Source organism: Phaenicophaeus curvirostris, chromosome 1 (assembly GCF_032191515.1).
Source record: "Phaenicophaeus curvirostris isolate KB17595 chromosome 1, BPBGC_Pcur_1.0, whole genome shotgun sequence".
Taxonomy (NCBI): Eukaryota; Metazoa; Chordata; class Aves; order Cuculiformes; family Cuculidae; genus Phaenicophaeus; species Phaenicophaeus curvirostris.
The window spans coordinates 1,027,108-1,048,346 of NC_091392.1; the positions used below are offsets into that span (position 1 = coordinate 1,027,108).

Consider the following 21,239-nt stretch of genomic DNA (forward strand, 5'->3'; position numbering starts at 1 on the left):
GTTGTCTCTGTTTCCTCCAGGTTTTTCACGGGTGGTTATTGCCCTTTGAGACAAGGACGCTGTCTCGATGGGCTCTGACTTCGCTATGACATAAGCCTCACTTATGTAACTCGGCTCTTTTTCTGTGCTGATTCATTCCCGTCGCTCTGATGTGTCCGAGGCCACACGACAACGACAAAACAGCTTGGGTCTGGGTGCAGCTCCATTAGGCTGGGCTCAGTCTCCAGGCTTTATTTTCAGGCTGCACCTCTCGGGAGGCTGCTGTGAAATGGCTTTAAATCAGCCGATGTCCGGTCATCCTGACCCTGGTACCTTCCTGAGCAGCACTGCCTGCTGCCAGTGCTGGAGCAGCTTCCCCCAGGCATCGCAGCTCCCATCCCAGTCGTGATAATTCCTTCCCATAGCCCTGTGATTCGAGCTGGGCTTGCGCAGAATCATAGAATCACCAGGTTGGAAGAGACCCACCGGATCATCAAGTCCAACCATTCCCATCAATCACTAACCCATGTCCCTCAGCACCTCATCCACCCGGCCCTTAAACCCCTCCAGGGAAGGGGACTCAACCCCCTCCCTGGGCAGCCTCGGACAGGGACCAATGACCTTTTCCATGAAATATTTTTTCCTAATGTCCAGCCTGACCCTCCCCTGGTGGAGCTTGAGGCCATTCCCTCTCGTCCTGTCCCCTGTCCCTTGGGAGAAGAGCCCAGCTCCTTCCTCTCCACAACCTCCTCTCGGGGAGTTGGAGAGAGCAATGAGGTCTCCCCTCAGCCTCCTCTTCTCCAGCCTAAACACCCCCAGGGCCCTCAGACTTGTTCTCCAGCCCCTTCCCCGGCTTCGTTGCTCATCTCTGCACTCGCTCCAGAGCCTCAACATCCTTTCAATTTTAATTCAGTTGTTTCTCATATCAATGGAGCTTTAATCTGAGCAAGACCTTTGAGCTTTGATTTTATGTGTGGTATTATTATTTTCACCTCTGCCAGTGAACGCCTTGGAATCATAGAATGCCTTGGGTTGGAAGGGACCTTTACAGATTATCCAGTCCAACCCCCTCTGCAGGATCAGAAAGATCTTTAACTTGGTCAGGTTGCTCAGAGCCCCATCCAACCTGACGCTGAATGTTTCCAGGGATGGGGCCTCCACTACCTCCCTTTGCAACCTGTGCCAGGGCCTCACCGTGCTCGTCATGAAGAATTTCTTCTCATATCTTACCTAAATCTTCCTCCTTCCAGTTTAAAGCCATTCCCCCTTGTCCTACCACTTGAGGCCCTTGGAAAAAGTCCCTCTCCAGCTTTCCTAGACTCCTTTTCACTGCTGGAAGCTGCTCTAAGGTCTCCCCAGAGCCTTCTCCAGGCTGAGCAAGCCCAACTCTCTCAGCCTGTCCTTGCAGTAGAGGTGCGCCAGCCCTTAGATAATTTTCATGGTCTCCTCTGGACCTGTTCCAAGAGATCCACATCCTTCCTGTGCTGAGGATTGCGGAGCTGAACACAGGGCTCCAGGTGAGGTCTCACCAGACCCAAGTAGAGGAGGAGAATCCCTTCTCTCGACCTGCTGGCCACAACTTTCCACTTAACCTCTTCCAGAGATCCTCTGTTTGGACAGCAAGAGAAATATAAACAGTCTGTGGAGCCTTGGCTTTCCTGCACCAGATCTCTGACCCAAGACCCCAAGCCATAAAGCACTAAGAAAGGTTTCTGCGTGGTTTCTATCTGCCTTTTCCGATCCCATCTGCTGAGTCTCCTACCCCACCGATGCAAAAGCAACTGCTGCGATAAGAATTTCAGAGCTGGCAACAATTCTAACCTGGCTTTTGTCTTCTCTCCCAGGTGCCAATACAAACCTGACAGCAGAGACAAATGTGGAGTCACTCCCTTTATGGACGCTATCCAGAACGGACATGTCAACGTTGCGCGGCTACTCTTGGAAAAACACCAGGTAGGTGCCAAAAACGTTACCTTCCTCCTCCAGGACCTGACCTAGAACTGCCAGGACAAGCAATCCACACGTTCGCTGAAACCAAATTGTAAAGAAGTAAATTTCCAAATTGTAAAGAAGCAAATTCCCGACCTGTAAAGAAGCAAACTGGGAAAAAAAAAAGGCAAATTACCCCTGGAGATGAGCAAAATGAGCTCAAGAAGAACGTGGATCTGTTGGAGTGAGTCCAGAGGAGGCCACAAAAATGATCTGAAGGCACCTCCTGTATGATTTACAGGCTGAGAGAGTTGGGGTGGTTCAGACTGGAGAAGAGAAGGCTCCAGGGAGACCTCAGAGCAGCCGTCTGCTAAGGAAAGGAGCTACAGGAAAGACACTTTTTATCAAGGCCTGTTGCTCCTTGTCCTGTCACATTGGTTTTAAACTAAGGGAGGGGAGATGTAGACTAGAAATAAGGAAGAAATTTCTTATAATGAAGTTGATGGCCGTTCTTGTGCTTGTCGCTCATCTGGCCTTAGAGGATAAAACGCGTGTGAAGTTTGCCTGCGTTTTTAGTCTCAACATTTCAGACAGCAAAGATGGATTGGTTGATTTAATTTCCTCGTGGTGCCCTGGCTCACGGCCGTGATGCAGCCCTGGGAGCACTAATGGCACTGCTGCTACCTTCTAGGTTTTATAAAACCATGAGTCAGGCCCACTAGGCTGCAAGAATGTGGGTTGTATCCCTGAAGATGAGTGCGCCGCGTTATTGCTTTCGTTACCCTTCTTGGTTTTATGTCTTTGTGGTTCACACGAAGAGACAGCTCATAAGGTCAACCACCCACCTCCCTCCCTCTGCCTGCGTCCGAGTCCTTCTCCACCAACACAAAGGCTGGAGGTGGGTTGTTTTTCAGAATCGTAGAATCGCCAGGTTGGAAGAGACCCACCGGATCATCGAGTCCAACCATTCCTATCAAACACTAAACCATGGTTTGGGTTGGAAGGGACTTCAAAGCCCATCCAGTTCCAACCTCCTTGCCATGGTCAGGGGCACCTCCCACTCTACCAGGCTGCTCAAAGCCCCATCCAACTTGGCCTTGAACAATTCCCGGCTTCCCTGGGCAACCTGCTCTTGCCAGTTTAAAGATTTGAAACAATAATATCTCTTCCAGAAGACGAGAGTGGGTATTTATTCCTTTTTGGTCCCAGTTTTGCTTATTTCTTATCAATCTCAGCAGAGACCTGGACCTGGTGTGCAGATTGTAGTGCCACCAACTGCTGGTGACATCCCACGTGGTCATTGGCATCACCATGGCCATGGCAGGCAGACATAATTCTGCTCAGGCCGATGATTGTCTGTGAAAGTTTGACCAGGCTGTTCATTGCATTCCTTTTCCCTTCTTCCCCGTTCCAGGCCTGTCCTACAGCTGTGGATGCGCTGGGAGCTCAGGCTCTGCACCGAGCAGCCATCACAGGCCAGGATGAAGCCATCCAGTTCCTCGTTTCTGAGCTGGGTGTTGACGTAAACGAGAGAACGACGAGCCTCCAGCTCACAGCGCTACACTACGCAGCCAAGGTTTGTCCCTGTTCCTAGGCTTCCTCTGCAAAGTCTTTACCAGTTGGTGTCCTACAGGCAGGTGTCTGAAACAAGCAGGTTTAGATGTTTGCCTTGGGTGGAGGATGATGGGGAAGGGCATCTGGAAAGCTGCCCAGTGGAAAAGGACCTGGAGGTGCTGGTCAAAAGCAGGTGAACGTGAGCCAGCAGTGGCCCAGGTGGCCAAGAAGGCCAACAGCCTCCTGGCTTGGATTGGCCATGGTGTGGCCAGCAGGAGCAGGGAAGGGATCATCCCTCTGAACTCAGCGCTGGTGAGGCCGCATCTCGAATCCTGGGTTCAGTTTTGGGCCCCTCACTCCAAGAAAGACCATGAGGGGCTGGAGAGCGTCTGGCGAAGGGGAACAGAGCTGGGGAAGGGGCTGGAGAACAGGAGTTCTGGGAGCAGCTGAGGGACCTGGGGCTGTTTAGTCTGGAGAAGAGGAGGCTGAGGGGACCTCATCGCTCTCCCCACCTCCCGGAAAGGAGGTTGTGATGAGGTGGGTGTTGGTCTCTTGTCCCAAGTAACAACAGACAAGAGGAAATGGCCTCAAGTTGTGGCAGGCAAGGTTTAGATTGGATATTGGGGAAAAAAAGAGTGATGAAGCGCTGGAATAAGCTGCCCAGGGCAGTGGTGGAGTCCCCGTTCCTGGAGGGGTTCATAAAGCTTGTGGCTGTGGCACTTTGGGACTTGGTTTATTAGGCACATTCGTGTTGGGCTGACAGTTGGGCTGGATGGCCTTAGAGGTCTTTTCTAACCTTAATGATGATGTGATTTACATTCCTCGTCTGCTGTCACTGTCTGTCTGCTCCTGACCGGTCCCAATGAGTTTTAGACCCTCCAAAGGGATCTGAACAGGCTGGATCCATGGGCTGAGTCCAACGGGATGAGGGTTAACGAGGCCAAACGGCACCTCCTGCCCTTGGGGCACAACAACCCTGGGCAGCTCCAGCCTAGGAGAAGGCTGGCTGGAAACTGCCTGGAGGAGAAGGACCTGGGGGGGTTGGTTGACCAGGAGCCAGCAGGGGCCCAGGGGGCCAAGAAGGCCAAGGGCATCTTGGCTTGGATCAGAGCCGGCGTGGCCAGCAGGGCCAGGGAGGTTCTTCTCCCTCTGGCCTCGGCCCTGGGGAGAGCGCTCCTCGAATCCTGGGGTCAGTTCTGGGCCCCTCCCCACAAGAAGGATGTTGAGGCTCTGGAGCGAGTGCAGAGAAGAGCAACGAAGCTGGGGAAGGGGCTGGAGAAGAAGCCTGAGGGCCCTGGGGGTGTTGAGCCTGGAGAAGAGGAGGCTGAGGGGAGACCTCATTGCTCTCTCCAGCTCCCTGAGAGGAGGTTGTGGAGAGGAGGGAGCTGGGCTCTTCTCCCAAGGGACAGGGGACAGGACGAGAGGGAACAGCCTCAAGCTCCACCAGGGGAGGGTCAGGCTGAACATTAGGAAAAAATATTTCCCTGGAAGGGTGATTGGTGGACGTTAGTGTTTGATAGGAATGGTTGGACTCGATCCGGTGGGTCTGTTCCAACCTGGTGATTCTATGGTTCTGTGATAAAGGGTGTCCAGCTGTCCAGAGAGTGGTGGTGGGTATCAGAGTTGCTCTGTTCTCCACCCTTCTGCCCCAGCCAGTGACTGGGCCCTCCTGCCTGGCACTTGGCTTTGGGGGAAGCGGGTGACAGTGAAGCTCAACTCATTTGCTGCTCCTCCAGTCGACAGTGCTCAACATAAGCCAACGATGTGTGCTTGCAGGCCGGAAAGGCAACTGTATCCTGAGCTGCCTCCAAAGCAGTGGGACCAGCAGGGCAAAGGAGGGGATTCTTTCTTGTGAGACCTCACCTAAGTCCTGCATTCAGTTCTGGAGTCTTTTACACAGGAAGGACATGGAGCTGTTGGATCAAGTCCAGAGGGGGCTATGAAGATGATCCCAGGGCTGGAGCACCTCCCATACAAAAACAGGCTTAGAGAGTCGGGGTTGTTCAGCCTGGAGAAGAGAAGGCTCCAGGGAGACCTTAGAGCAGCTTCCAGTACCTGAAGGGGCTCCAGGAAAGCTGGAGAGGGACTTTTTATCAGGGAGTGCAGGGATAGGACAAGGGGGAATGGTTTGAAGCTGAAAGATGGGAAATTGAAATGAGATCTTAGGAAGAAATGTTCTCCTGGGAAAGTACGGAGGCCCTGGCCCAGGTCACCCAGGGAAGTTGTGGCTGCCCCATCCCTGGAGGGGTTCAAGGCCAGGTTGGATGGGGCTTGGAGCCCCTGATCCAGTGGGAGGTGTCCCTGCCCATGGCAGGAGGGTTGGAACTGGATGGGCTTTGAGGTCCCTTCCAACCCAAACCATTCCATGATTCTGTGGGTAGAGCTTGACCACTTTTTCTCTTTCTGCATGTCTTCAGCCCTGGACAGGGAATAGCTGTAAAACAGCAACTGATTTTTCCCAATGGGACGGGTTCTGCCCTGCCCAGACGTGAGAAAAGAGAGGTGGAAAGGCGAAGGGAGCGCCTGGTTGCTTATCTGTGTCCTTCACTGTTTTGAATTCCAGGCAGTGAGAGTTGTTGGAGCTTTGTCCTCCTCCCATCTCAGGGCTGTGCTGGAAGCAGCACCTGGTGGGCTGTGGGTCCTGCGACGCTCTCTGGGAGCGCAGAGGAGATCCCAAAAGCCTCATCGCTGGCCAGGATCCCTCCTGGGACTCTGCTGCCTTCCTTCCTCTTGATGCTGTTGCACCCCAGCGTACTGGCAGCTGGTGGCAAGGGAAGGTCCCTGCTCGGATCCCTGCTCAGATCCCTGCTTGGATAATTGCTCAGATCCCTCCTTGAATTCCGTCTTGGATCCCTGCTCAGATCCCAGTTCAGATCCCTGCTTGGAACCCTGCTTGGGTCCCTGCTGAGATCCCTGCTTGGATCCCTGCTTAGATCCCAGCTCAGATAATTGCTTGGATCCCTGCTCGGATCCCTGCTCAGATAATTGCTTGGATCCCTGCTTAGATCCCTGCTCACATAATTGTTTGGATCCTCGCCCAAATCCCTGCTTAGATCCCTGTTCGGATCCCTGCTCTGATAATTGTTCAGATCCCTGCTCAGATAATTGCTTGGATCCCTGCTCAGATAATTGCTTGGATCCCTGCTCAGATTCCTGCTTGGATCCCTGCTCAGATAATTACTCGGATCCCTGCTCAGATAATTGCTCAGATCACAGAATCACAGAATCCCTGCTCAGATAATTACTCGGATCCCTGCTCAGATAATTACTCAGATCCCTACTCGGATCCCTGCTCAGATAATTGTTCAGATCCCTGCTCGGATCCCTGCTCAGATAATTGCTCGGATCCCTGCTCAGATAATTACTCAGATCCCTGCTCGGATAATTACTTGGATCCCTGCTCAGGTCTCTGCTTGGATAATTGCTCGGATCCCTGCTCAGATAATTGTTTGGATCCCTGCTCAGATAATTGTTTGGATCCCTGCTGAGATCCCTGCTTGGATAATTGCTTGGATCCCTGCTCAGATAATTGCTTGGATCCCTGCTCAAATCCCTGCTTAGATAATTGCTCAGATCCCTGCTCGGATCCCTGCTCAGATAATTACTCGGATCCCTGCTTGGATCCCTGCTCAGATAATTACTTGGATCTCTGCTCAGATAATTACTTGGATCCCTGCTCAGGTCTCTGCTTGGATCCCTGCTCAGATAATTGTTTGGATCCTTGCTGAGATCCCTGCTTAGATAATTGTTTGGATCCCTGCTGAGATAATTATTGGATCCCTGCTCAGATCCCTGCTCGGCTCCGGCTGACAGTTGGACTGGGTGACCTTAGAGCTCTTTTCCAACCCTAATGATTTGGTGACTCAAGGATCTGACAGCTGTGCGGACACCACTCAGAGCTTTGTCTCGACTTGTAGCCGGAGCAAAGCAGCCTTCCAGCTCCCTGCTCCTACAAAAGCATCAATGACTCGTCCTGGGAGCGCTGGCAACGGTTCTGCTCCAGCAGGACCCAGCCGTGGCCTTTGCCAGCTCCCACAAAGGAGGCTTTTCTCCCACCATCCCTTCCTCATGCTCCAAGAAACCACGTTGAAAGCTCTTTGGTTGCCAAGGGTACGTTTAACAGCAAGGCTGTCGGGGAATATAATGCACCTTGGAGAGGATCCCAGCTCCGTCTTGGCGAGCGGCTGATTGGGGAGCGATTTGATGGGTTTGTCTTCCTTCCCGAGGCTTCAGCGTCACTTCATATTTACAGCATCGTTTGTTCGGCTGATGGGTTTTCTTCTTCTTCTTTTCTTATTCCTTTGCGTTTATAAATACGTGAAAATCAAATTACGCTCGCAACTCGATTTGCTGCCAAGGCTGGGGAAGTGAAAACGGTTCCTGGCTCGGTGTCTGTTTGTGCAGAGGGAGACGGGAGCCTCGAGCAGGGAGGAAGATGCTACCGAGCCGTACGATCTTGGAGGGGGAAAGAGTGGGTGCGGGGGATAAAAATAAGGGCCTGTCGTTCTCATGCTGCACGACAAAGACTTAATTCATTGCCTTGAAGAAGTAATTACAAAATCAGCCGTGTTGTTTAGGGAGAGAGGGTTTATTTATGGAGAAGCTTGTGTAGAGAGGAGGGAGGTGGGGGCTGGATTGCACGGTGGGGCGTGAAGGTGCACAAGTGTGGGGTTGTGCGTCTTCTCATTGAGCGTTAAAAATACAGGAGTGATCCTTTAGGAAATGCCGGAGGACTGAGGGCACCACAGGCGCAACAGTTGAGACCAGCAACAGGTTCTGCTCTCTGAGCTGAACTACAGCTCAGTGAGTGCAGCTCCGGATCCCCATGGAACATGAAGTGGGAAAACACCACGATTTTTGCTAGCACTTAGAATCATTTGGGTTGGAAGGGACCTTACAGCCCAGCCAGTTCCAACCCCACTGCCATGGGCAGGGACACCTCCCACCAGACCAGGCTGCTCCAAGCCCCATCCAACCTGGCCTTGAACTCCTCTAGGGACAGGGCAGCCACAATGTCCCTGGGCAACCTGGGCCAGGGCCTCCCCACTCGCATTAGGAAGAATTTCTTCCTAATGTCTAATCTAAATCTTCCCCCTTCCAATTTAAAGCCATTCCCCCTTGTCCTATCCCTGCACTCCCTGATAAAAGGTCCCTCTCCAGCTTTCTTGTAGCCCCTTCAGGTACTGGAAGGTCACTCTTAAGATCTCCTTGCAGGCTTCTCTTCTCCAGGGTGAGAAGAACCCCAACTCTCTTAGCCTGTCCTCATAGTAGAGCTGCTCCAGCCCTCACATCATCTCCATAGCCTCCTCTTGACCCACTGCAACAGCTCCATCTCCTTCTTGTGGTTGGGATTCCAGAACTGGATCCAGGACTCCAGAGAAGTCTCACGAGAGCAGAAGAGAGGGGCAGAATCCCCTCCCTCACCCGGCTGGCTACGCTTCTTTTGATGCAGCCCAGGACCCTGTTGGCCTTCTGGGCTGTGAGTGCATGTTGCCGACTCATGTTGAGCTTCTCCTCAATCAGGACCCCACGTCCTTCTCCTCAGGCTGCTCTCGGTCATGTCATCCCCCAGGCTGTACTGAAATTGGTTTAGTATTTGATAGGAATGGTTGGACTCGAAGATCCGATGGGTGTTTTCCAACCTGATGATTCTATGATTCTATGAAATAGTCTAAATAGCCAGGTGCTGTTATGGGAGGGAAGTCAAGGGCCGAGGCCAACAGGATGGGGTTCAACAAGCCAAGTGCTGGGTCCTACGCTTCGGTCACAGCCACCCGGTGCAAGGGTTCCAGGCTTGGGGAAGAGCAGCTGGCAAGCTGCCTGGTGGAGAAGGACCTGGGGGTGCTGGTCAACAGCTGAACGTGAGCCAGCAGTGGCCCAGGTGGCCAAGAAGGCCAACAGCCTCCTGGCTTGGATCAGCCATGGGGTGGCCAGCAGGAGCAGGGAAGGGATCATCCCTCTGAACTCAGCGCTGGTGAGGCCACACCTCGAATCCTGGGTTCAGTTTTGGGCCCCTCACTCCAAGAAAGACCTTGAGGGGCTGGAGAGCGTCTGGAGAAGGGGAACAGAGCTGGGGAAGGGGCTGGAGAACAGGAGTTCTGGGAGCAGCTGAGGGACCTGGGGCTGTTTAGTCTGGAGAAGAGGAGGCTGAGGGGACCTCATCGCTCTCCCCACCTCCCGGAAAGGAGGTTGTGATGAGGTGGGTGTTGGTCTCTTGTCCCAAGTAACAACAGACAAGAGGAAATGGCCTCAAGTTGTGGCAGGCAAGGTTTAGATTGGATATTGGGAAAAAAAAAGAGTGTTGAAGCACTGGCAGAGGCTGCCCAGGGCAGTGGTGGAGTCCCCATCCCTGGAGATGTTCAGAAACAGTGTGGCCATGGCATTTTGGGACATGGTTTAGTTGTGTTGGACTGGATGATCTTTTCCAGCCTTAATGATTCTGTGATTCTAGGATCTGCCAGCTCTGTGGACAGCTGAAGCAATTTAATTGAGTTACTTGTTTGTAAGCAAGGAACACAGAGGAAAAGGCAAGATTGCCTGACAAATTAGGGCACTAATTAGCAATTAAGAAACATCTTTAGGTTGTATCACCCGGTCGTAAGTCACGGGATGTTTGTGCAGTAATTCCTCTGCAGCCACTGGCGAAGACGAAGCTGTGCTGGGAGTGTCCTCCAGATTCCTCACTCAGGGTCCAACGGTGCAAGCTGGACCTGTTCACCATGACCAGGAAGACCCTGTGGGATCTAAAGGTGTCTAAAAGGAAGAAATCAGGAAGAAATATTAGGAAGAAATGTTTTCCTGTCGAGGTTGTGGCTGCCCAGGGAAGTGGTGGCTGCTCCATCCCTGGAGGTGTTCAAGGCCAGGTTGGATGGGGCTTGGAGCAACCTGATCCAGTGGGAGGTGTCCCTGCCCATCATAGGGGGTGGAAGTGGCTTTGAGGTCCCTTCCAACCCAAGCCATTCTGTGATTCTATGATTCTAAAAGCAAGCACGGTTTTAATTTTAAGCCCTCTTGGTCTTAACTGAACATTTCTGGTTGTTCAACATTGTGTTTAGAAGTTGCAGACACAGTTACACCCCTGGGATGCCTCTTGCTGCCTCTTTCACACCCTGGGTCTAAATTGCTGCCAGGGACACGCAGACACACTGACTGAGGGCCAAACTCTGACTCCTCTCATTGGCTGCCAGCGGCAGGGCTGGAGAAGGTGCCCAGAATCATAGAATCACCAGGTTGGAAAGGACCCACCGGATCATCGAGTCCAACCATTCCCGTCAGCCACTAACCCATGTCCCTCAGCACCTCGTCCACCCATCCCTTAACCACCTCCAGGGATGGAGAATCCATCACCTCCCTGGGCAGCCTCTGCCAGGGACCAATCACCCTTCCGTGAAGAATTTTTTCCTAATGTCCAGCCTGACCCTCCCCTGGTGGAGCTTGAGGCCATTCCCTCTCGTCCTGTCCCCTGGCCCTTGGGAGAAGAGCCCAGCTCCCTCCTCTCCACAACCTCCTCTCAGGGAGTTGGAGAGAGCAATGAGGTCTCCCCTCAGCCTCCTCTTCTCCAGCCTAAACACCCCCAGGGCCCTCAGGCTTCTTCTCCAGCCCCTTCCCCAGCTTCGTTGCTCTTCTCTGCACTCGCTCCAGAGCCTCAACATCCTTCTGGTGGGGAGGGGCCCAGAGCTGACCCCAGGATTCGAGGAGCGGTCTCCCCAGGGCCGAGGCCAGAGGGAGAAGAACCTCCCTGGCCCTGCTGGCCACGCCGGGTCTGATCCAAGCCAAGATGCCCTTGGCCTTCTTGGCCCCCTGGGCCCCTGCTTGCTCCTGTTCAACCAACCCCCCCAGGTCCTTCTCCTCCAGGCACTTTCCAGCCAGACTTCTCCTAGGCTGGAGCTGCCCAGGGTTGTTGTGCCCCAAGGGCAGGACCCGCCCTTTGGCCTCGTTAACCCTCATCCCGTTGGTCTCAGCCCATGGATCCAGCCTGTTCAGATCCCTTTGGAGCCTCCTGACCCTCCAGCAGATCCACACTTCCACCCAGCTCAGTGTCACCCACAAACTTGCTCAGGGTGCGCTCGATGCCTTCATCCAGGTCATTGATAAAGACATTGACCAGGGCTGGACCCAGCACTGAGTCCTGAGGACACCAGATTGCTTGCAGCCTCCTTTCTTCCCAGGCCTGAGTAACTAAACAGACAGACCTTATCGCCGTCTACAACTCCCTGAAAGGAGGTTGTAGCGAGGTGGGTGTTGGTCTCTTCTCCCAGGTGACATGGGACAGGACAAAAAGAAATGGCCTCAGGCTGCACCAGGGGAGGTTCAGATTGGACATCAGGAAAAGTATCTTCACCAGAAGGGTTCTCAGGCCCTGGCAGAGGCTGCCCAGGGAGGTGGTGGAGTCCCCATCGCTGGAGGGGTTTAAAACACAAGGAGATGAGGTGCTGAGGGATCTGGTTAGTAGTTGACAGGTACGGTTGGGCTTGATGGTCTCAAAGATCTTTTTGAAGAAAGCGATTCTATTATTCTAAATGCAAAAGTGAGAAATTGTGCAGAGCTGCTTCTGAGTAAATAACCCACGTCCTTGCGCTCCCCGCTGCAGGAAGGACACGTGCACACCATCCAGACGCTGCTGGCCCTCGGCGCTGATGTCCACGCGAAGGATGGGAAGAGCCGTTCTGGTAAGGCTGCCAAGCCGTGCTGAGTGTGTCCTGGGCTACATCCAAAGAAGCGTGGCCAGCAGGGTGAGGGAGGGGGTCTGCCCTTCTAGACTACTCTTGTGAGACCCCACCTGGAGTCCTGTGTCCAGCTCTGGAATCCTCAACATAAGAAGGAGATGGAGCTGTTGGAACGGGTCCAGAGGAGGCCACAAAGATGATGTGAGGGCTGGAGCACCTCTGCTAGGAGAACAGGCTGAGAGAGTTGGGATTGTTCAGCCTGGAGAAGAGAAGGCTCTGGGGAGACCATCTAGCAGCCTTCCAGTAGTGAAAGGGGGTCCAGGAAAGCTGTGGAGGGACTTTTTCCAAGGCCCTGGAGCAATAGGATGAGGGGGAATTGCTTTAAATTGGAAGGGGGAAGCTTTAGATTAGACATTAGGAAGAAATTCTTCCTGATGTGGGTTGCCGAGAGAAGTTGTGGCTGCCCCATCCCTGGAGGTGCTCAAGGCCAGGTTGGATGGAGCTTTGAGCAGCCTGGTCTGGTGGGAGGCGTCCCTGCCTGTGGCAGGGGAAGTTGGAAGTGGATGATCTTTAAGATCCCTTTCAACCCAAACCATCCTATGATATCGTGACAATGAGAGTCCCTTTTGATAACAGGAGCCCAGTTTCCAGGGCTGCGCTGCGGCTGCTCAGCGGCTCGTGGAAGACGATGCCAGTTGCGCGGATGCAAATGGCTCTTGGAGCACCACAACCTGCGTCTTTTTTCATTCTCTGGCTCCCTTCCTGCTGGACTTTCTGGTCTCTAACGGCGTGGTGGTGCCTGCACTGGAGCCCTTCCCTTGGGGGAAGAACAGAGATGCTAATTGCCGTTTCTCTTTACCCGGCTGCTTATTTTGCATGAAACTCAGGAGCTTAACATCGTCGATGCCGCCGCCTCGCCATCAAATTTGGTTGAAATGAGCCAATTTGAAACGCGTGGGGTGGGCAGATGAATACGATGATTACACAACCTCTTATGCTTCAATTCCTTAGCAAACTGCTTTAGAATGGCATAGGAGAGAGCTCGAACATAAATATAGTCGCTATAGTAATGGCAGTGGGTTGACATTCCCAGCGTGAACGTGTGAGGCAACTCTTGCATCAGCATCTCTCTCAAACAAAAAAATAAATGTATCTATAAATGGTTTCAGCCACTGCCAAAATTGGCAACTTCCCCAGTCTTCAGGTTTGCTTAATAACACGCTTCAGCGGTGAGCGTGAACAGTCTTGTACCTCTTGGTCTCGCCCTCCGCCTCCTTGGTGATTAATTTGAGCTCTACTGAACTCATCCAAGCAGGGGACATTCGTGGTGGCTCCTCGAGTCCATCGGCTGCTCTGTTCCCTGGCATCCTGAGGGACTTCTTGCCCACCCTCTGCTCCTCCCTGGGTGATCCATGGGGATTCTGCCCCTCTGCTCCTCTCTTGTGAGACCTCAGCTGGAGTCCTGTGTCCTGTTCTGGAATCCTCAACGGAATAAGGACATGGAGCTGTTGGAACAGGTCCAGAGGAGGCTACAAAGATGATCAGAGATGATCAACACTCACCTTGGTGAAACCTCCTTTCAGGCAGTTGTAGAGAGCAATGAGGTCACTCCTCAGCCTCATCTTCTCCAGGCTAAAAAATCATAGAATCATAGAACCATAGAATAACCAGGTTGGAAGAGACCCACCGGATCATCGAGTCCAACCATTCCCATCAAACACTAAACCATATCCCTCAGCACCTCGTCCACCCGTGCCTTAAACCCCTCCATGGAAGATGACTCAACCCCCTCCCTGGGCAGCCTCTGCCAGGGACCAATGACCCTTTCTGTGAAAAATTTTTTCCTAATGTCCAGCCTAAACCTCCCCTGGTGGAGCTTGAGGCCATTCCCTCTCGTCCTGTCCCCTGTCCCTTGGGAGAAGAGCCCAGCTCCCTCCTCTCCACAACCTCCTCTCAGGGAGTTGGAGAGAGCAATGAGGTCTCCCCTCAGCCTCCTCTTCTCCAGCCTAAACACCCCCAGGGCCCTCAGGCTTCTTCTCCAGCCCCTTCCCCAGCTTCGTTGCTCTTCTCTGCACTCGCTCCAGAGCCTCAACATCCTTCTGGTGGGGAGGGGCCCAGACCTGACCCCAGGATTCGAGGAGCGGTCTCCCCAGGGCCGAGGCCAGAGGGAGAAGAACCTCCCTGGCCCTGCTGGCCACGCTGGGTCTGATCCAAGCCAAGATGCCCTTGGCCTTCTTGGCCACCTGGGCTACTGCTGGCTCCTGTTCAGTCGCTGTCAATCAACACCTTGGGGGGAAAAAAAATGAAGCCAGCTAGATTACGACACATGAAGCTAAATTTATGACCCCAGTGGACACTGGGTTGCTGTGGGATTCCAGCCTCCTTACCTCTAACAATGTGACATTGGTCGTACACGTCCAATATTGGAGTCCTGATAAATAGACATTGCTCCTTGTCCTATCACTCCAAGCTTTTGTGAACAGCCCCTCCCCAGCTTTCCTGGAGCCTCTTTCAAGTCCTGGAAGGTCACTATAAGGTCTTCTCGGAGCCTTCTCTTCTCCAAGCTGAACAACCCCAACTCTCTCAGCCTGTCCTCGTACGGGAGGTTCTCCAGCCCTCGCATCATCTTTGTAACCTCCTCTGGACCCGTTCCAACAGCTCCATCTCCTTCTTTCATTGAGGCTTCCAGAACTGGACACAGGACTCCAGCTGAGGTCTCACAAGAGAGGAATAGAGTGGCAGGATCCCCTCCCTCGCCCTCCTGGCCGCGCTGCTTTGGATGCGGCCCAGGACACGGTTGGTTTCTGGGCTGCGAGTGCACATTGCCAGCTCATGTCGAGCTTCTCATCGACCAGCACCCCCAGTTGATCCTGCTGGGCGATCTCAGCTCCTGTCTTGACTTTTTATCTCCTCCACAGCCCTGCACGTGGCCTGTGCTGGGCAGCAGGCGGACGCCGCAAGGCTCCTGCTCCGCGTTGGCCTGCAGGACACTCCGGATGGCACAGGCCTGCTGGCCCGGCAGCTCGCAAGGAAGCCAGATGTCATCCAGGTGTTCCAGGAAATGAATATCAGCACGTGAGAAGAATTGGGAGAAGAGAAACCCACTTCAGTTCAGTGTGGTACGTTAGTTATCATTGCTCTCTCCAACTCCCTGAAAGGAGGTTGTGGAGAGGAGGGAGCTGGGCTCTTCTCCCAAGGGACAGGGGACAGGACAAGAGGGAATGGCCTCAAGCTCCACCAGGGGAGGCTCAGGCTGGACATCAGGAAGAAATATTTCACAGAAAGGGTCATTGGTCCCTGTCTGAGGCTGCCCAGGGAGGGGGTTGAGTCCCCTTCCCTGGAGGGGTTTAAGGGACGGGTGGACGAGGTGCTGAGGGACATGGGTTAGTGATTGATGGGGATGGTTGGACTCGATGATCCGGTGGGTCTTTTCCTACCTGGTGATTCTATGATTCTCTGATTATCACTTAATATCTACAGATTTAGTCAAACACCTATTTAAAATGATGAAATTTTGCCCAAGGATTGAGTAGAGAAACCAAACTTCCCACGTCGGAAATATGTGTAGGTGGAAACATATTTTAAAGAGAATTATCTCATATAATAATGGAGATAATGAGTCTGGGCTCTCACCTTCCTGACCCCATCCTTGTAAATTCATGGCTACTTTTCTTTTACTTCCAAATTTCAGGGCTGAACTCCACCTCTTTGGGTGCAGCACCCAGCATGTCCAAACGGCTGAGGCTGCAACTCGTTGAAGGATAAACCATGCAAGGAAGAGCATTGCTAGATGACCTCTGAGGACCTGCGTGGCTTGAACCCGCTGGAGCCTGCGTAGCTTTTGCTGGAACGTTTCCATCGGGACATTCTGAAGGAGAAGATGCACGTGGATCCTTCATTTTTATAACCCTTGGTCTCCATTAATCTCTTCAGCTGCTTTAAGTGGCCTCTCTTTTGGTAGCTCCTGAGAGAGGCTGAGTGTGGTGCAGTCTAAGTGGGTTGGTGACTCTTCCTTCATCGGGTTTGAGCTGCAGAGGACAAGCATGAGGACTCTTCAGTCCTCAATACAGAGGCCTCTACCTTGTAGTGACATCAAGGATCTTTGAATCAGGCTCAAAAGAAGGTGTTTGTTTTTCCAGACTTGCTTGATATCACCCACCACCAAGGAACTTGGAAACAAATCCTGCTCTTTGAAGTGTACAGGGAAATACTCTAATATTTAATGTAGCAAATATGTCTCCAACAGCCTGGAATACAGGTAAAGGTACAAGAGGGACCTGGACGGGCTGGATCCATGGGCTGAGGCTAATTGCATGAGGTTCATCAAGGCCAAGTGCTCAGTCATGCACTTGGGTCACAACAACCCCCTGCAATGTTTGGAGAGGAGCGGCTGGAAAGCTGCCTGGAGGAGAAGGACCTGGGGGGTGTTGATTGATAGTCAGCTGAACGTGAGCCAGCAGTGGCCCCGGTGGCCAAGAAGGCCAGCAGCATCCTGGCTTGGATCAGCCATGGGGTGGCCAGTGGGAACAGGGAAGGGATTGTGCCCCTGGATTCGGCATTGGGGAGGCCACACCTCAAATCCTGGGTTCAGTTTTGGGCTCCTCACTATAAGAAAGACATTGAGGGGCTGGAGCGTGTCCAGAGAAGGGAACGAAGCTGGGGAAGGGTTTAGAGCACAAGCCTTAGAAGAGGTGGTTGAGGGACCTGGGGTTGTTTATTCTGGAGAAAAGGAGACTGAGGGGAGGCCTTATTACTCTACAATTACCTGAAAGGAGGTTGTAGCGAGGTGGGTGTTGCTCTCTTCTCCCTGGCAGCCAGTGACAGGACAAGGGGAATGGATTCAGGTTGGATATTAGGAGGAATTTCTTTACTGAAAGGGTTGTCTGGCATTGGAAGAGGCTTCTCAGGGAGGTGGCTGCGTCCCCATCCCTGGAGGTGTTTAAAAGACAAGCAGATGTCATACTTGGGGACACGGTCTCATGACAGGCTTTGCAGGGCTGGATTGATGTTCGGACTCAGTGACCTCAAAGGTCTTTTCCAACGAAAACCATTCTGTGATTCTGTAAGAGCTGCTGTGGCTGTTTGGTTTGTGTGTATCCATCTGGAATTATATATTTGGATTTACGTAGAAAAAACCACCCATGTATTTATGTCACGTCGAGATGTAAAAAACAGTGGGTTTCTGTGGTTTTGGTGGCAGCAAGTGATAAAAGTCAGACCTACAAGTGAGTGAGCAAGCTTGGATTCGCTCTGCTCAAGCCTTGGTGCTCATGTTGCAGTCTGACGTGCTGCCGGGTGGGTTTAAGATGATGCTGAGCTCTGTTTGAGTGAGAAATTCCCACCCTGTGGAGCAGAATTTACCACAACAACCCTAGAGTGACAACATTCTTCTCCTCAATTCAACATCCCTCGTGGCAGGGTTAGGGCCTGCTCCCCTCTTCCAGCTCGTGTTGCTCAAGAAGAGGCAGCACGCTCACAAGAATAACTTGGGGGGCTGCGAAAGGGGGTGGTAGCTTGAAAGAGGGGGAGACGCAGCGCTTGGAGCATCTTAAGACTCCTCCACATATCATAGAATCACTTGGTTGGAAAAGATCTTTGAGACCATCAAGCCCAACTGTACCTGTTCACTACTAAACCAGATGCCTGAGCACCTCATCTCCTTGTGTTTTAAACCCCTCCAGGGATGGGGACTCCATGACCAACCTGGGCAACCTCCGCCAGGGCCTGAGAACCCTTTTGGTGAAGAAATTTTTCCTGATGTCCAATCTGAACCTGCCCTGGTGCAATGTGAGGCCATTTCTTCTCATCCTATCGCCTCTCACTTGGGAGAAGAGACCAACACCCGCCTCACTACAACCTCTTTTCAGGGAGTTGTGGACAGTGATAAGGTCTCCCCTCAGCCTCCTTTTCTCCAGGCTGAACAACCCCAGGTCCATCAGACACCTCTCATAATCCTTGTTCTTCAGCCCCTTCACCAGTTTATAGTTTCCTCACAAGAGGAGGAGGAGGAGCAGGTGCTGATCTCCTCTCTCTGGTGATCAAGGACCCGAGGGAACGGCAGGAAGATGCCAGGGGAGGGTTAGGTTGGATATTAGCAAAGGTTCTTCACCCAGAGGGTGGTGGAAGAGCTCCCCAGTGAAGCAGTCACGGCACCAAGCCTGCCAATATTCCAGAAGCATTTAGCCAACGCCTCCAGCCACACGGTGTGAACGTTGAGGTCGTCCCATACAGGACCAGAAGTTGGACTCGATTATCCTCGTTGAACCCTTCCAACTCAGATCATTCCGTGCTTTTGACCATGGGATGGAGCTTCGCCTGGTTCTCCATCGTCCCTGGCACATTCCCCTCCACGTTGTGCGTCCTGGTGGATGGCAGAGACGCAACTGTGTGACCAAATTAAGATGCCTTAAGCCCCGGAGCGTGTCTAATCCACACCATCCGCCCCGAGGCATGTAAGCAGCTTTACCATAAGTTTTCCCTCCCCGATTTGCTCTTCTTCCCCGGGATGCAGATCCACAGGGCTTTAAAACCAGAGCGGAGGTTGGAAATTCCTGCCTCGCTTCGAGGAAGCAGTGGGTGGTGGAGACTGGGTAGCGGCGAGGATGAAAAAACCCTCTTAAATGCAAAAAGAAGGTCAAATCTTTCCCGAAAAATCTCTCCGGCCCCAGCGCGTCGGCGCCGCTCTGCGGTCGTGACACGGATGAGGGGATTTCCTGCACCCAGAACGAGAGAAAATGCTCATGTTCCTGTGTTTTGGGGTGAAAAGAGGGAAATGTGAGTGGTGCTGTGTGTGAGAAGTGAAACCCTGCATTTGTGAAGCAGAAATACGCCGTAATTAGCATAGTTTCTGGTTATCGTTAACGAAGCACTTCCCTGTGGTCTGTGGGATGCAGGGGGAAAACACCAGCCTTGTGGCAGGGGATGCTGGATGGTCTTGTGGTGCTGCTCTGCTCCACACGTGGGGATGTTGATGGTGTTGAAGCCAGGAGGGCTCTGTCCTCGCACACACGTGTGCCCTTGCACAGACTATGGTTCAGGTTGGAAGGGAACTCAAAGCCCATCGAGTTCCAACCGCTACGATGGGCAGAGACACCTCCCACCGGATCAGGCTGCTCAAAGCTTCATCCAACCCGGCCTTCAACACCTCCAAGGATGGGGCAGCCACAGCTTCTCTGGGCAACCTCATCTCAATCTCCCCTCTTCCAGCTTAAACCCAATCCCTCTTGTCCTCTTCCTGCACTTCCTGATCGAGAGCCCCTCCCCAGCTTTCCTGGAGCCCCTTCAGGTATTGGAAGACCCCTCTGAGGTCTCCCCAGAGCCTTCTCTTCTCCAGGCTGAACAACCCCAACTCTCTCAGCCTGTCCTCATAGCAGAGGTTCTCCAGCCCTCAGATCATCTTTGTGGCCTCCTCTGGACTTGCTCCAACAGATCCGTCTGCTTCTTCTGTTGGAGATTCCAGAACTGGACAATCATTGTTGGCTCAACCATTTTGGGTGGCGAGCAGTGTCGGAGCAGAGCCTGGTTCAGGCTGGGCTGCAGGACTCTGCAGGTAGATGAGACATCGAACTGGAAGCTTGAAGGCTGCTGCTCTGAGTTTGAGTTGGGACCGGTGCAGTCCATGCCCATTTTGGGGGGATTTCTTTGCTGGTTTTGAGGTCTCTGAGCCCATTTTGGTGTCTCTGTGCCCTTTTGGGCGATGTCTGGACTTATTTTCAGTGTTTCTGGGCACATTTCTGTGGGTCTGACCCCATTTTGGGGGTATCTGCACCCATTTTGTGGGTCTCTGTGCCCTTTATTGCAATCTCTGTCCATTTTGGGGTTTTTTTTTGCATGGCTTTGGGGGTCTCTGTGCCCGTTTTCAGTGTCTCTGCACCTTTTTGGGGGATCTCTGGATTTATTTTCGGGACTCTGGGCACATTTCTGGGGGCTCTTACCTTGTCTGGAGGTTGTCCACCCATTTTGGGGGTCTCTGTCCCATTTTTGGTGGTTTCTAAGCTCATTTTGGGGGGGTCTGCACATATTTTGGGGTCTCTGTGCCATTTTGGGGGGGTCTCTGTGCACAGTTGGGGCATCCCTATGTCCCTTTTTAGGTCTCTGAGCCCTTTTTGGGGGTGACTGCACCTATTTTGGGGGTCTCTGTGCCCTTTTTGAGGGTCTCTAAGCCCATTTTGGGAGTGTCTGCACCCATTTTAGGGGTCTCTGTGCCATTTTTTGAGGTCTCTGTGCCATTTTTGGGGGTGTCTGCACACATTTTGAGCATCCCTGTGCCCATTTTTAGATCTCTGAGCCCGTTTTGGGGGTGTCTGCACCCATTTTAGGGGTCTCTGTGCCATTTTTGAGGGTCTCTAAGCCCATTTTGGGAGTGTCTGCACCCATTTTAGGGGTCTCTGTGCCATTTTTGAGATCTCTGTGCCATTTTGGGGGGTCTCTGTGCACAGTTGGGGCACCCCTATGCCCCTTTTTAGGTCTCTGAGCCCTTTTTGGGGGTGTCTGCACCTATTTTGGGGGTCTCTGTGCCCTTTTTGAGGGTCTCTAACCCCATTTTGGGAGTGTCTGCACCCATTTTAAGGGTCTCTGTGCCATTTTTTGAGGTCTCTGTGCCATTTTTCGAGGTGTCTGCACACATTTTGAGCATCCCTGTCCCCTTTTTTAGATCTCTGAGCCCTTTTTGGGGGTGTCTGAACCTATTTGGGGGGTCTCTATACTCTTTTTGAGGGTCTCTAAGCCCATTTTGGGAGTGCCTGCACCCATTTTAGGGGTCTCTGTGCCATTTTTGAGGTCTCTGTGCCATTTTGGGGGTGTCTGCACACATTTTAAGCATCCCTGTGCCCTTTTTTAGATCTCTGAGCCCTTTTTGGGGGGGTCTGCCCCCATTTTGGCAGTCTCTGTGCCCTTTTTGAGGGTCTCTAAGCCCATTTTGGGAGTGCCTGCACCCATTTTAGGGGTCTCTGTGCCATTTTTGATGTCTCTGCGCCATTTTTGGGGGTGTCTGCACACATTTTGAGCATCCCTGTGCCCTTTTGTAGATCTCTGAGCCCTTTTTGGGGGTGTCTGCCCCCATTTTGGCGGTCTCTGTGCTCTTTTTGAGGGTCTCTAACCCCATTTTGGGGG

At 52.7% G+C, this 21,239-nt stretch overlaps 2 protein-coding genes across 5 annotated transcripts in view; one reads left to right on the plus strand and one right to left on the minus strand.

The window, feature by feature from the left end:
• Positions 1 to 18,982, plus strand: part of ANKRD16 (ankyrin repeat domain 16) — a 32,267-nt gene extending 13,285 nt beyond the window's left edge. For 2 of the 4 annotated variants that reach the window (XR_011338070.1, XR_011338084.1), the window contains exons 5-10: positions 1,824 to 1,932; positions 3,323 to 3,484; positions 12,053 to 12,131; positions 15,047 to 15,247; positions 15,820 to 16,386; positions 17,810 to 18,982. Coding sequence is in view for 1 of the 4 variants with exons in the window: in XM_069864666.1 (XP_069720767.1) it covers positions 1,824 to 1,932; positions 3,323 to 3,484; positions 12,053 to 12,131; positions 15,047 to 15,207 (511 nt within the window). In the remaining 3 variants the exon portion in view is untranslated. Of the gene's footprint in view, positions 1 to 1,823; positions 1,933 to 3,322; positions 3,485 to 12,052; positions 12,132 to 15,046; positions 15,248 to 15,819; positions 17,230 to 17,809 lie in introns of those variants that run through there. The other 2 variants (XR_011338087.1, XM_069864666.1) reach the window with 2 other exon arrangements.
• The window catches only part of LOC138725484 (calmodulin, striated muscle), a 113,997-nt gene continuing 106,236 nt past the window's right edge, over positions 13,479 to 21,239 (minus strand). The window contains exon 2 of the mRNA XM_069866493.1: positions 13,479 to 13,488. The gene's annotated coding sequence lies outside the window, so the exon portion shown is untranslated. The remainder of the gene's footprint in view (positions 13,489 to 21,239) is intronic.